Source organism: Ruditapes philippinarum, unplaced genomic scaffold (assembly GCF_026571515.1).
Source record: "Ruditapes philippinarum isolate M1 unplaced genomic scaffold, ASM2657151v2 ctg5170_1_1_1_1, whole genome shotgun sequence".
Taxonomy (NCBI): Eukaryota; Metazoa; Mollusca; class Bivalvia; order Venerida; family Veneridae; genus Ruditapes; species Ruditapes philippinarum.
Genome location: NW_026854957.1, coordinates 41,128 through 56,907, shown reverse-complemented (window position 1 = coordinate 56,907; position 15,780 = coordinate 41,128). Strand labels below are relative to the sequence as shown.

At 30.5% G+C, this 15,780-nt stretch overlaps 1 protein-coding gene across 6 annotated transcripts in view; it reads left to right on the top strand.

Moving 5' to 3' along the window:
- Positions 1–15,780, top strand: part of LOC132741599 (uncharacterized) — a 76,358-nt gene that overhangs the window by 34,383 nt on the left and 26,195 nt on the right. For all 6 annotated transcript variants that reach the window (XM_060729805.1, XM_060729804.1, XM_060729809.1 and 3 more), the window contains exons 2-6: positions 6,687–7,067; positions 9,204–9,375; positions 12,934–13,043; positions 14,371–14,525; positions 15,433–15,592. In XM_060729805.1, the coding sequence (XP_060585788.1) occupies positions 6,909–7,067; positions 9,204–9,375; positions 12,934–13,043; positions 14,371–14,525; positions 15,433–15,592 (756 nt within the window). In that variant the 5' untranslated portion in view covers positions 6,687–6,908. The remainder of the gene's footprint in view (positions 1–6,686; positions 7,068–9,203; positions 9,376–12,933; positions 13,044–14,370; positions 14,526–15,432; positions 15,593–15,780) is intronic.

Here is a 15,780-nt window from a genome sequence, read left to right as displayed (position 1 = left end):
ATACCTATGTCTACATCGATCCCAAACGGAAGTAAATTTCTAGGCTGTTTATAAAAGAATGATATTATTATTTTTCTGAAAAATTCTGAAATCTAATTATATAAAAGTTGTGAAAATCAAATTAGAATAATCTGAATATTGTGAATTTTTATGCTGCAAATCTAATAATTGAAAGTCAAAAATATTCTTTGAAGGCAAATCTAATAATCTGCAAATAGCGTACATTTTGACAAAGCATTCTTATCTCTCGTTTACAAACTGAAAAATGAATTCATTTTTAAAACAATTACAATTAGAATGTAAATTTGTTTCAAACATTGTATAGAAAAAAAATGTATGGAATATGCAAAATTTAATGTAGAAGTACATTTTGGAATTGTATGAAATAAAATGTCTTCGTTTTGTAACATAAACAGTTTTATTGTATCTTTACATTTCTTTATTATATCAGAAATGTCTCTTTAAATGCCCGCTATCATTGCTTTTATATTATTTACACATGTCCATAAAAACAGAAAATAAAATCTTTAAGATTGTCTGCTGAAGGTTGTAAAACTAATACAAATATTTCAAAGTGATTTTAGTTTGCACAAAATATAAGATAAAATGTAGAAAAGTCAGAAGTGTCTTCTTTTTTGCTCTGTAATCTTCAACGCAAAAAATTAAAAAACAAAAATAATATATGTCAAGCTATTCATAAAGTGCAACAATAAATTTTTACAGCAAGAAAACAGGTGCACTTTCTTGTTTTAAATCAAGTGACGATAATTGACAACCTGGCACACAAATTTCAATGAGTTGTCAACAATTATTATTGCATACTTGAAATAAACACTTCTTTGATGCGGTTTTTAATTGTTAAACTGTCACCATTGATTAATTTTACAGTAACAATTCATTACAAGGCATTAATGTCTGCAGAACTTTGTAGAAAAGTTAAAATGCTTTTCAAGATTTTTGTATAACTGTATGTAGGTCTGTACCAATGACTTGTGTTCAAAATTTTATATCATTTGCTCCCTCCATACTCATTTTTTTCTGCAAATTGACCCCAAAATGAAAAGCATTGCAGCGGTTTTCATTCACATCGGCCCTGCAACAATAGGTTATCATTTTAGTACCGAATACATTTACATATTACCTATTACATAGTTTTCCTTTTTAAGAGCACCCGTTATTTTCAAATGTTATGGTTTTTTTGGCTAATAGATCTCAGTGGAGTGCCTTTTAAGACAGAATAGTTTTGAGATTAAAATAGACTTTATTAGACTACTTAGATCATTAAATGTTTCTTCCAATGGAATATTGTCAGTCAAATAAATAATATTTCTTAAGAGTTATTTAAATAAAAGATAAAATTGTTGGCTAAGATATGACGAAATGTTTTGGATATGGTATTTTTGGGATGTACATTGCTTTGACTTCTTGCCATTTATAATTTATAAGTCCATCACATACATCAGTTCTAATTCAATTGCCCTATAAAAAGTATGATTCTTTAAAAAAAAAACATTTTAGTCACTTTTTGTTCAAAACATATCAACCAGTTTTAGTTTGTTATGTCCGATTACTTTGGCAATGCGTGTAATATGGATGCGAAAACGAAGTATATAATTCATTAATGAATAGCGTCTAAAGTATGACAATTTAACATACGCAAGTAAACGAGAATTTACTGAAACATTTATATTGTTGCAACTTATAAATATCCAATGTAAAGAGAAAATTTATGAAACATTTCTAGGATATTACTGTGTGACATATACGAGAGAGAATTGGGAATATATGATTACTTATAAAGAATTTTGACAGGTTTCATGTTGGTCTAAACTCTACCATATGACCCTTCTTCACTTCAACTTTATAATAACGTACATACTAGTACTCTTTCTTTGATACATAGACTTGCAATCGTCATGACTGGCCAATAGAAATCAATGTTACAGAAATGAAGTATTATGTTTAATATATGTGTACGATCAGCCGATGTGAAGTAATAGAAGGAGTATTACATCATCAATGAATCGCTTATGTCGCCGAGAAAACAATATAGACGTCTCACTGAGATTATTTAAGAAGAGGGAATGCTCGTTTATCACCCATTGGAGACAAAAACAAACATAACTTAGTTTCCAATTATAATAAAATTGCAAAAGGATAAGCAAAAAGGAAATTATTCACTTATTTTCTTGTAATTTGATTGAACTTGGAAGTAGTTACAATTGGGTGGATAACTACAGAATAAAATGCTTTTACTCTTTGTTTTAGATTTTTATTGCTTATCAAGATATGCTGGTATGCTTATTAGGTTTTGTGTGATTTTATTTGTTTAAACCGTAGAAACAATGATATCTTCATAGATACTCTAGTGTTCACAATCTGGTATATTGCAAACATTGTTTTTGTCCGTGAACGTGCTCGTTAACATAACGTGCATTTCATTTGTAAAACGAAAAAGTTCGATTTTGTTTCGAATCATTTTCCTAAATTATAGTTCAGATTGATCTTAAATATTCTTTTTAAAAAACATGTAACTTAAGATCTAACGCAATTCGGCTGAAATAATGTTATTGAAAACATTTGCCACAAATCTTTTTTTATTTCTTTGGTTATTTGTAAAAACAACAATCATGTGAAACTTTATCATATAGTCGTAAAAGCAACTGTTTCTTTTAAAGTGTCAGTAACATACAATACAAGAAATAATAACACACTTAAATGTCTGAACTATTCGGGAGTTTAGACAGAAAGGTCTTAGCCAAATGGTGATAATTCGACAGTGATAAGAACTTATTTGACATGTTGTGTGTAAATATAAGGCATGTGGAACTTATAAAGATTTCTATTTAGTTAAAGTTTGCTCTTTTTATTGTTTGCACGTATTACAAATATGAAATGTGTTTGGTTTTGAAACATGCTTGAGAATGTCTTGATACTAATCTGCGTTGCTGGATATATGGAAATTCCGTTCAAAGACAGACATTCTGGTATTGCAAACTAATCTTGGAAATGGTTAGTTTAGAAATCATACTGCGTTTATGAAATGAATAGTGATATTATCTAATAAAAACAATGATACTTAATTTGCTTAAGATATTATTTTTACCGCATACCTTTTTATCTTTTAGTGTTAGTTTAGCCAAAACAATAAAATGTATGACAAATTTGTTAATGATTTAATGCTATGTCTTTCGTTTTATAATGCAGATTTTTTCGCTTTACCTAAACATATGTTTCACAGAACATTAACCTGCCTAACTAATAGTTTATTTTTATCTGCTTACACATGTCTGAAATAATAGCAGTTGTAATTCTGTTAATAGTTGCGCATGTAAAAAGCAATGTGGAGGTAATTTAGTCTACTATGACAATTTTTTGCTAAGTTGCTGACTCTTAAAAGTACATATAATAAACAGTTTAGGAATCGGTATTTGTTTAAGGTTAATGACAAGTATTTTCGAAATGACTGTAAATTGCAGAGGTTGAATTCAAACATTTTGTCTAAGTTTCGCTTTAACTTTTACAAATCGTTTCGACTTTCTAGTTTGTTATGTTCGTCGAAGTTTTAGATGTACTACATTCATTACAACGTATCCCGACAGCTTGTACTAAGTAAAGTAATGATAGATGAATGTAAGAAATGATATTGAAGTGTTTGTATTCGTCACTTTACCATAGCAAAGGTCTTATTGGTTTTGCCACAGAATATATGTGTGGAATTTTCTTATTGTTCGTTCTCTAGCAATTTCGCATCTTATCTCATTTGTAAAAGCCGTAATAATTGAATTTCAGATATAAATGGATGTTTGCTGACAGACGATATTGCGGTGCTCTTTCATTAGTTTATTATTTCTGTATCTGTACCGCTGTATATTGATATTTAATATGTTCGCCTTCTGAGAACTGTTTGGTATTGAATGTTCATATAAACTTCAGAGTTTTAATGTTTACTTTACATTTACATTACTTGCTAAAAGCGAGACAGTAATTTTAGATTTTTTAGTACTTCTGTCTGTTAGAAGATAGGTATAATTCTTAGTTATTGAAAACCATATTTTATTATAAGATGTTCAGGTATAATTCTTACAGTTATTTTGAGATGTTCAGGAATGTATGTCATTAGAACAATGAATAGTTTTTTGTAACATGTTGTATATATGTTAGTTTGTAAGTTTATTTTAGGAAATGATACATAATGGTAGTCTCAAAATAGTTTAGTTAAAGACAGGCCAACAGCTCAGCTTGCATTATTTTATCAAATGTAGTAATTGTTAATAGTGCCTTAATTGTTGTAATGCCCATACTCCAAAAGCACTGGGACTGGATAATAGAGAAATCAAACCTTTCTTACCTGCTAGGTTAGTACTTTGATCGTTCACAACATGTACCGTACCAGCAATACAAAAGGATTGTATATTAGTACTATATTGTGAAATGCACCTTATAAAGACAATTTGTACTGCATTTTCTTTATAGTTTATGACGTTATATTGTAATAGATTTATTCTATCAGACATCTTATAATTACCAAGAGAGGATTGCCCCATCAATGATTGGTTAATGTCGTAGAGAACCAATATAAGCATTCAATAGCGATTATTAGAGAATACAGAATGTCCATTAATCACCCATTCAAAGACGACTCCTCTTGCAAGGGGGGTAATTACCTAAGAGACAATTATAGCGAAATGTTTGTGGATTATAATCAAAACGTATTAATTATCACCGGCACTAAGAAAGATTAACTGCATATTTCTTTAAATATAAAGTTTCAAAGTTCAACGACTCGACATACAATCAAGTTTGGATATCAAGAAAAGAATTGACTCTTTAAACATTAATGGATAATGAAAAAGTGAAAACTAAATATCTATTTATGTAAATGAAATTATTGCATATATGATAATTAGTATCTTAAAGTGTCCAAACAGGCTTAAGACGTTCGAAGTAGTTGTATTTATTTCGTGCATATTCTGACAATTGGGTGTATCTTTTTATCTATAAATAAGTTACAATGTCAAAATTAGTTTTTGTTTATATAAAGCCATTATAATGTTCATTAGCTAGATACTCGTACCAGTACTTAAATATTTTTCCATTTTTAGTTTTCATAGTTACTGTGCATTGGTTAAGTGTCTTTGCTTGATTATGCAGATGATATTGATGTAGTGTTGTCTTCGAAAAGATTAAATCTAATAATTACATATCTATGTAATTTGATGATAAAAAGTTTTGTGTAGTACAAATTTCACCTGTTTATCTTTTATTACCAATTTGGTTTCTACAAAATATAAAACCAAAATACCGACGAGTAGAAATACACATACAGCAATATGACTTATATAGAATTAAGTACAAACTACACATTAATGACTCCATTATTATCATAGTGTGGTAAGAGTGTCATCAGTTTGAGGTTTTAGGCCAATATCGGGACTGCAAATTTTTCTTGAAGAGACGTTGGTTTTAGACATAAAGGACTGTCCCATTATGTAATGAGTTGTAGTTTGTCTGACTATCAAATGCATCGGAAAATTTCAGCGATATATGCTAGTCTTGTCATAATAACTATAAGAGCTATAAGTTGTTTAGGCATGGATTGTTTCACCTTAATCTTCATGGAGTTATATCCGGCATTGGCTATTTAGTGTAATTTGCCATTGATATAAAGTATTGGATTGTAATTTAATGTATTGGAAATATCAATAAGAGCTCTGCTGTGGAATTAGTAGTTTTCTTTGACGAAATAGGTTTGTACAGACACTTGATAATTAGTTTAACTCTAGTGTGATTAAGTAAGCTGTGAAGTGTGCTTTCTTGTAGTCGGGTATATCTATAACATATTTAACTATCTTTTGAAATTGACTGACGATAACCTTCTTGCTTTCTGTCATTTAATCAATTTTACAGTTCGTACTAGTCTTTCAGATTTGATGATTTTGGTGAAACTCATTTATTAGATCATTAGTTTATTTTAATCTGAGCTCAATTTTAAACATACAATGTTCAACGGTTCGCGCGTAGTGATGTCAATTTTATTACAAATAGAGATTGTGTTATTTCATTTATTTTCAATACTTCTGTTTCCTTTAATCTTAGAGAATAATATTAGCTGAGTAAAAACAAAAAATATTGCTTGAACTATTATTAGGACTTTCATAGGGAAGATGTTAATGTCTATGACTTGTTACTCACTCTGTATCATGGGAACGGAAGTAAACAAGGTCTGACTGGCCCAAGTCTTTCTGGATATATAACCTCGCTTATCTTATTTTGTAAACCTTTACTATAGTGAATTGTGTGTTTCTGACAGATGGCATTGTCGATGTTATTCCCAGAATTATCTATTAATAGTATATCTGAATCTGCAAGGACTGGATTCTCATGTTTGCGTATTTAAGCATTGTATTGTATCGTTGTTTTGTATGTAAGTAAATGGTATATCCGAGCTAATGGTATTTTGTCGCGTTTAGTTATATATTGGATACAATCTTGATATGATTTTGAAGAGGCTTACCATTAAATATATCTGTGGATCTTGAGATTGTGTTATTAGAGACGATACTTCAATATCAATTTGTAATTTATGAAGATTTTCAAATAGATAGCCAGTACATTAGTGGGTAATTTGCTATAATATGTATTTGATAAAATCTTCACAAACACCGTGCTTTTTTATTTTATAGCGACAGGGATGTTCATAATTTATCATTGTCAAATTATTGAAGTGAATCAAACATTGAATATTGGGTTGAAGTATATGAAATAAATAGATAATGTTATATCATAACTATGAAAATGTGAAGAAAATGAAAATTGAAAATGGAATTCTGAACAGTTATATGGATTATCGGAAAGGAATATGATAATTTGCAAAGGAAAATTGGACAAAGTTGACAGAGGAAAACATGTGCCAAGGTGGGATAATGGTCCAGAAATGTACAACACGGATATTTATTGTGATTTTACTAGCATATATGTTTACTGTTGTACTTTCTTACTACAATCCCAGGAAAACACACAAAACTGCCGTCGAGCATATAAATTACTGGAACAGACTGAGAAAGGTTTGTAAAACATTAATTTTGTACAATAACCTATACATGACTGGATGGATTTAAACTTGATAATGCTGCTTTTTACATTTGAATTTGTGTTTATATTGCAGGATACTTAAAAGATATGTATGTGTATGCTATGTGTATTAAGATTAGTTTATATATTCAAAATGAAATGCAATTCAAATGCTAAATATACACAAAGATTGAAAACGTGATATATAAATAGTATTATAAATTATATATATATAGTGATATATTTAGCTTATGTGGTTTATAAAACCATTCGTATAAGTAATGGTTCTTTCATTCGGTGGACTATATTATATATTCTATGCATTGGTCAGAACACTCACCATATATAGATAAGTACATCCCTTACTTTATAAATGTAACATGACCAATCATGTGTCAATGTGTGGAACTCTATCGCATCATTATTGCCAGAAATGCTATGTAAAAACATATGCTTATCCTTTTTTTTAACCAATTTACTTAACTCCCTTAACGCATGCACATATCATGAAATAGATTCTTATTAGTATTCGTGTACGTTCCTTTAATAAATGATACAAATGATATAGTGGTTTCCAGTCAGAGTACTTAATATCTACAGATTTTAAAAGGGGAGAATTTTATGGTACTTAAAATACCTGGCTCTCATACACATAGGCTGAGAATAATATGATTCCATTGTTTATTTATCGAACTTAAAGGATATTTGAATATATATATCGTACACACCGACACCCTAATGAATATTCACGAATTTGTTAAGTTAAATACAGGTAAGGTTTATATCATAATTGTAGTTGGAACATATTCATGAATATCGCCTGATATAAATTAACGAAGAGAACAATTATTGTTTTTTTACCAGCATGGATGAAATGGATATACCATTTAAATAAAGACCCCTTATATCTAAAGTTATAGTTGAAAGGTATTTACGTATGTTTTCCAATGCATTTATTTGATTTTGACAGTCATATTCGTTTACAATTACTGTATTATATAATTAGCATATAGAAAGACTATTAACGATCAATGTTAGACAAATCAAATCACCTCGTTGTCTGTTTTGTTGTCACGTGACTCCTGGTAATTCTTTTCATGAATGAAATAAGTTATTTTTATATTACATCTGACATATTTGATAAATAATGAGAATGAGCTTTATCCATTTAGATTTACCCTAAACTCGTGTATATTAGGAAAGAGTGATAGTTTGGTGCTGATCGTTTTTATTAATAATGCAAATTACCCAAATACAACTAAATTGTGCCTGACAATATTTCCATCACATAATTTCATCTTACTCGGTCGGAAACATACAATTACCACACATCAAGTGATGGTCAGTGTTTAGCTATAAACAGTTTCAAGTCAAGAATAGACCCCTATCAATCATGCAGCGGTCAGACAAATTATTAGAGAGGCGATATAAGACAGTTCTGATCCTCTTCGTTATGGTGATTATCACAGCATTACGCCACATTATCATCCTTGTGTCTAGACAGGGAGCCTATCTTACTAATCACATAGTTGTTTGCATTCAATTCCCTACAGACGTCCCTTCGTTATCGTAAAGGGTAACCAGGATACAGTCCGTTGTATTTTTTCGAGATAACGCTGATTGGATTCTTTTACCTCCTATCCGTAAAGTATATAAACACATTGATGTATTTAGTTACTAATATTGTATCAAATACGTTAGAATTGGAATAAAACCGACCGTTCTAGAATGCCAATCCCGAAAACAAAAATGTCAAGAAAAGAAATAATTACTGTGATATGATATCGCCACAGTATAAAAACCTACTGAATATTGTCATTATTTTTCTCTTTTGCATTTAAAAAATAGAATTCCTGAAAACATATTTGTTTTGTTTTTTTACAAAAGTGAGGGACATTACAAAAAAGGTAATATGGTCATCGTTATAAAAACTGTATCTTCTTTTAAAATCAACGTTCAGGTGTCTCAAAAAGACATGAAAGTTGTCTACCCTGCCAGGAAACTTTGATTGTGCAACGTGTCAACTATTCATCAAAAGTTCGGCTTACAACTTCTGGACCTTTAAACATAAGTTGTTGCCCTTAAATATGATGTTGCAAAGACTTTTGATTTTTTTAATCTCTTTTCAGTTTGCTATGCTGATCAGAGTTCACAATTTGACGCAGTATTTTGAACGGCCAGGAATTACTGTGTTTGTACCAGTGTCATCCGTCTACGAAAGATTTCTTGACGATGCCTACAAATATGGATACAACACATCGGACCCGACCACCATGAAGAACATGCTACTTTATCATATAGGTAATACATAGTTATGAATTATTTAATATCATAATATGCCATGAAATTGAAATATTCAGTTATGTGTAGCAGTCCGTATAGCTTAATTATAAATTGTCGGTGTTTAAAAAAAATTCGCTCGCACTTCTAAGAAACTACGTATTGAGGGAAACCTATAGTCTCTTTAAACTTACACCCGCTTATCAGGAAATTTACCATATGACTTCAACGGCGTCAGTGTGTCTTACGTCGCTACGGAAATGACAAGCAAATATTTTTAACGATGTTGTGCTGTCAACGTTCAAAGTACATCGCTTCCTTTGATATTGCCATTAGCCCAATTAACCCCAATGATATTTTTTCTGCTGCAGTAACACTGACATTTTGCCTATTTCATCACAAATGATATGAAACGATTTATGAATGAGATATCAATTCCCATTAGAGACTATTTTTTCCTGTTAGCATAAATTACCATTTAAGGTTATGCCCTTATATTTCTTCTCAATCATACGTGAGCAGCACTAAACAAGTACAACTACCTTCAACTTGTTCGGTGAAAATATATACAGTCAAACTTTGTTCGCTCGAACTCGGTGGGCCTGTTTGTTCGAGATATCTGTAGTTCGAGCCAACCGAGGTTGAACTTTTATCGTGCATTGTAAAGACATAGGCCTATGTAGATAATGCATTCTAGAAATAACATATGTTTCCACTTCAACCGATTTCATTTTGTTACAGTCTGGAGAACATCATGTTAAGGGAGATATATAATGCATTCTAGAATAGTTTAACAATATGTACTGTCGTTTGTACAGATAGCCTTAATAGGTTAGGAGAGATTAATATTTAATTAATATTTTCAACTAACATCTTTAATTGTAATTTTGTTACCACCTGATCTGTTGCTTTCACATTATCAAACAACTTAAAGAACTATATTGTAATACAACGTACATAGTATACTGATTTGCAATATTCAACATCATCCAGTGTTAAGAAAAGTCTATGTATCTATTAAGTTCGAGTCTTGGGGTTGGACGCTGAGATGGTGGATTAATAGTGTCATTATTCCTTATAATATTACGTTTGGATGAATGCTCTTAAAGACATGATATAAAAAAATAAACAAAAAGATAAAGATTTTTAAGATAAACGAGTAAATTTACGTTTTAGTGTTAGGCCTTTTAATATTTTAAGACATTAAATGAATTATTTCCATATTCGTACTGAGCAATATATACATGTAAACAATATGTCTGCTACTGCTAGTTTCCGTAGAGTTTCCTTTTTCTTTTGTATAGTTTCATTTTAATTTTTAATGTTTAATTAATTATACGTTACTATTTCCATTCACTAACGTGTGATATCTTGTCGAAACTCATTTCAACTTTAACAATGGAAACAAATATTAATTCTGTGACAATAAAATATTCCAAATATGATTTGTAACTACTTTATTAACAGATAATCTTCAGCTTAGATTTGCTAAATTTAAACTGGTAAAATCGTTTGTCATATCAGAGGCATTTATCTTAATAATACCTCAGACATTTGCAGTCGATCGTTAGTGCAATTAAGTTGGTACTGATAATATATTCCCCATCTTTATGTAAATTCTAAATATGATGTTAACCACTTCAGATCGATACATAATTGCTTTTGATAAAATTAGTCTGTCGATGAATATTTCAGTTTGTTTTTATTTTGACTAGTTTTATTGAAATGAAAGAAGTTATTGTAGTAACTAGACATTTTAAACCAAACAGCATGCCTCTTTTGTATAACTTTTTCTTATATGCATATCAGATTGGATTTTTATGTTTGTACCGGTGCTAAACAAATGTAATCTTGCACCTAAAATGTATGGCTTTAAAGCTGCATGCCTCCAGATGAGCCAAATTATTTCATTCAAGAAAATTACTCTTGAGAAAATGTTTCAAGAAAAGTAAAAGGATTCACAAACTTAAGTTATAATTTACATGAATTGCTATTTAGGACTGATTTTGCAGTATTTATCGCCATTTATCGCGATAATCCCAGAATTCTGACTAAAGCGAGCTTTTAAAGTGGATCGAGTTTTTAGCAAGAGCATACAAACGCGCGGATAGAAATTACTATTTTCAGTTTGTTACTTTATTCAATATATCTGAAATACTAGGTTAAAAACATGATGTTTTTTGTATTCTGAAGTGGTTTCTTTTTCTGTTACAGCATATATTTCGCTAACTTATCCCAAAAAAACACATATATTGAGATTCAATTATAAATTTAAAGTACTTCTAATTGAAGATGTTTCTCCAACATTTCTTTCCTTAAACAACATTAAATTGTAATTAAGAACTTCTTTATATCACATTAATATGTTTTTTCAAAAACAGACATTGTGTTGTATTCATTTTCGTATATTGCATATCACTTAATATCAAGAAAATGTTTTAAGATTTAATATTCATTTATGAATATAACTAACCTAAATTGACGCTAATTTACTGTGAATCTGTACGCAATGTTATTAAATATGTAAAATTTATGAGAAGAATATCTATTTAATTTTTTCCTCTAGTGTTGTTTTTGATTTACTTTGTTAAAAACCAATAAAATATCAAATTTGTATGAAATTGATCAACTACAAATAATTGTGCGCTGCAGACGAGCCGGGTGTTTTAATTTCCTACCAGAGTTGTAAATTGTTCGTAATAAGTGCGTTAAATGGCACGTTCGGCGTATTAATTCCATGCTAACCGATCTACTTTGTTGCGTTTTCGTTATAATTAACCAAATTTATACAATTCTAAATGGAAATACAGTATCATTACAAGGAAATACTTTAGAGACGTCAAAAAACATATTTCAATTATTTTCGCATTATTTTCTCTTTTTATGCCCAGACACGGAAATTGACTAGCATCTCGTTAGGCGAAGAATATTATTAGATGTATTTTAGATACATTTTAACCAAACATATATATGTTTAGCTAAGAAAAGTAAGTTAAAAGTAAAGCAATAAGGGAAATCATCGAAATATTTGAACAATTTTCTCAGTTAATCTTGAAGTTATATAAGAACAGAACAGAAGAATATTTTTTTTTGACTTGTACAAAGTACATCATCTACAATACATTATTTTCATATATGTAATAACTGCTGCAGGAAAATTAAGACACAAAATCTGGATATCACATTTTACGTATACAATATTTTCCTGACATTAAACAAACAAACCAACAAACATGTAGTTATTAAAAAATGTGCATTTATTATGAATATTTTTGTAATCGAAACAAAACATTATAAGGACTGTGCATATAAATATTTCCCCTGACGTTGGTATTTGGAACGTTTTAGGTATGAGTGGATGGGAAGTTATGGGAATTTCAAAGCTAAGAAACCCTTTCCTGTAAGCTGATTTTTTTAAGCTGAATACTTTTTTTCTCAGAGAAAACACGATTGATGACATTATTCGAACCATTATGTAAGCGTTATTCATGTCTCTTCATTGAAAATTGAACACAATTCGAAAATTTGTTTTGATTGTCTCCATTAAGATCAAAACTTTGATTGTTATATTTGATACAGGTGACGGCATGACAAGTGCATCAGAAATGGAAAAATTTGAATCAACACGCACGTTACATCCTGACCATAGACGAGTTTTCTTCAATAATTTTAACTACGGCGACACAAAGGTATTCATTAATTCTCATACGGCATTATTGCAACGCCATAAGCGGTGACGTCAAATGCCACCCTATGGTCTACAAACTGTTTTCAAAGTATTTGTCGCAGTAAAAGGTCGATACCTTATTCATTCTGGTTTAACACTAAGATTCGGCAAATTTTGGTGTTATACGTCGCGTTCTTTGAGCTAAGCCGCTGTGGCGTTTCCAGGTTTTTAAAGGCTGACTAGGGCGGTGCAGTACTGGATGTTATTAAATCAATCATATTTTTCAATCAAATTGATGAAACATTAAACTTTTCGCGCGTATAAAACTAATAAAGACATCATTAAATTTATCAGAATTATAAACAGATTTCTGGTTATTCTGGATCAACCCTCGTTTACACGAAAAGAGAGGGCGGGGGCGGGGGGTAAAAGCTTGACATATAAGCAATGATATTTGAACAGAAGGTACTTGTTTGTCTTATTTAATGTCAGATAGAAAGTGTTTGGTATCAGCTTACTTGTCCACTTGTAAAGTTATCTTAATGTTGTACCAAAACTTCAATGTTGTATCACTATATATAAGAAGATTTACGAGTTTTCCTTGTCACTTTTCAAACGATACCGCCTTGTTTACACATTACCCTTCAACGATGTAAATATTTGTAACTTTACAGTTTTTAAGCTTTCTAGAATGCCCAAACAAGTAGCAATTAAAGTATTATTTGATTAGGGTTAACCTCACGATATTTTAAACCATAAATTATATGCGAAACAAATTAGTGTATTTGTGTTGTTATACGTATTTCACAATCTAAATTTTGTTTGAATGAGAAGATCAGGAACAAAAAGATTAGATGTCTGTTTATATAATTTCAAAAATCCTGCTTACTAATATAGCACCTACATGTATTTCGACTATTTTTTTATGGTTAAACCTTTGCAAAAATATACTGCATCATTGATTTGAAATTGCGCTTTGTCAGAAATGTCTATCATTTATCGGCATGTCAGCCGGAAATATAAATCAATGATAATACACAAGATGGTATTTTAGCTAGACTTTTTAAAGAATATGTGTGCAAGCTGGTATCTCCAAAACTACTTCAGGAAATTCATCAACTGGGTTGAAACTTCACATACTTATTTGAGAGCATAATAGGAGGTCACTATCCAAGGCCCATAATTCTAACATGGACTTTTACAGAATTATGAACATTTTTGTACTTAAAAATTATTTAGACTTATTATTTCCTATCAAACATTGAGAATAGTCGAGCAAACTGTCTTACCGACAGCTCTTGTTATTCTTTGACATTTATACAGTTTGATATTGTTGTTTACGTTTTCAGGTATTCACGGTCAATGGAGCATGGGTTATTGGGTCTGATATCCTAGCCAGTAATGGAGTGGTTCATATAATAGACAGATTCCTTATTCCCATTCAGTCGAACAAAACAGTGGCGGAATACCTAGAACGACCTGACCTTCCACGCTATGCTTTCCAGTAAGAACTTATTTGGTTTCGTTCAAGAGTAAAGTAAATGATACTTGTGGAAGTTGTTTTAGTAAAATCTTGTAAATCAACATGATGATTTAACTAGCGGAAAGTCCTCATGACCTCCATTTCCAAAGCGTTGTGCCACTGTGTTACTTTAGTTTACTGTATTGATACATAATTATATGTGCTGACACTTGTTGTGTCTCTGTGGCCCGTTTTGTTATTTGTCGTCAATGGTTGGTAACTCCTTTTCCTTTCCCCTAAATGTCAACCGCTCCCTAGTCCACTGTTCACTCCATTGCCCCTACACCTTTACCTTTATCATTTTTCAATTAATCATTTACCTACGCTTATGCTTAATTGCCCTTTCAATTTCCCTGAATTTCTTTTCACTCGCCCTTTCCTATTTTGTTGCCTTAAACCTTTCTTCCTGCAATTCCCCATTTATTAATCAATTACCATTGTTTTTATTTTTTCCTATGATTTTTCTTTTTAACTCGTTAATCATTTATTTTTATTAGTACGTTACCTCAATGTTCCGCCCTAGTAATTAATTGTACAGTGTTCCGCTGGGTACCTTACTAGTGGTCTTGTGAAGCTGGGCATTGTTTGGACTGCTTTTGGTTTTTTTAAAATTTTCCCCTTGTTAAATTAAATTCCCGCTCATATTTTTTTGTATATCCCTTTAAATTTGGGTTAACTTTTGGGGCCACTTTCAATTTTAAATTCGATTGCTTTAGCTCTACATTTTTGTACGTTTCCCTTTAAATTTGAAAAAGTAAAGATACTTTTTGGGTTAACGTTTGTGTAATATGTTAAAGAGTTTTGAAAATTTGTAAATATTGTTTTTACTACTTACATTGTGCTCACCGCACAATGACAGTAGTGATAGTTTTAATATTTTCAATTTCAGGTCTATCAAAAACGCTTCTATCATTGACCCAGCTTTAAAAATGGCAACGAATTCCACGTCAAGTTCTTTTACAGTATTTGCACCTAATGACTCATTCATCACTGTAATGCCGTCCTATGGTCAAGATATACTCTTCAATGACACAAATCTTCTCAAAACTGTAAGTCTTTTATCTATCAACATTTTATATGTATTTAAATGTGTGAAATGTGTTTGACAATACTCTAATTTGTGCACTGTGGACACATGTTAACATTTCTATTTTAATGCCGGTTTCTGTCTTTGATCGTTTACAATTATTCAACTGATTATTTTATCATTAACTTTCAAAACAAAGGAAATATTTAA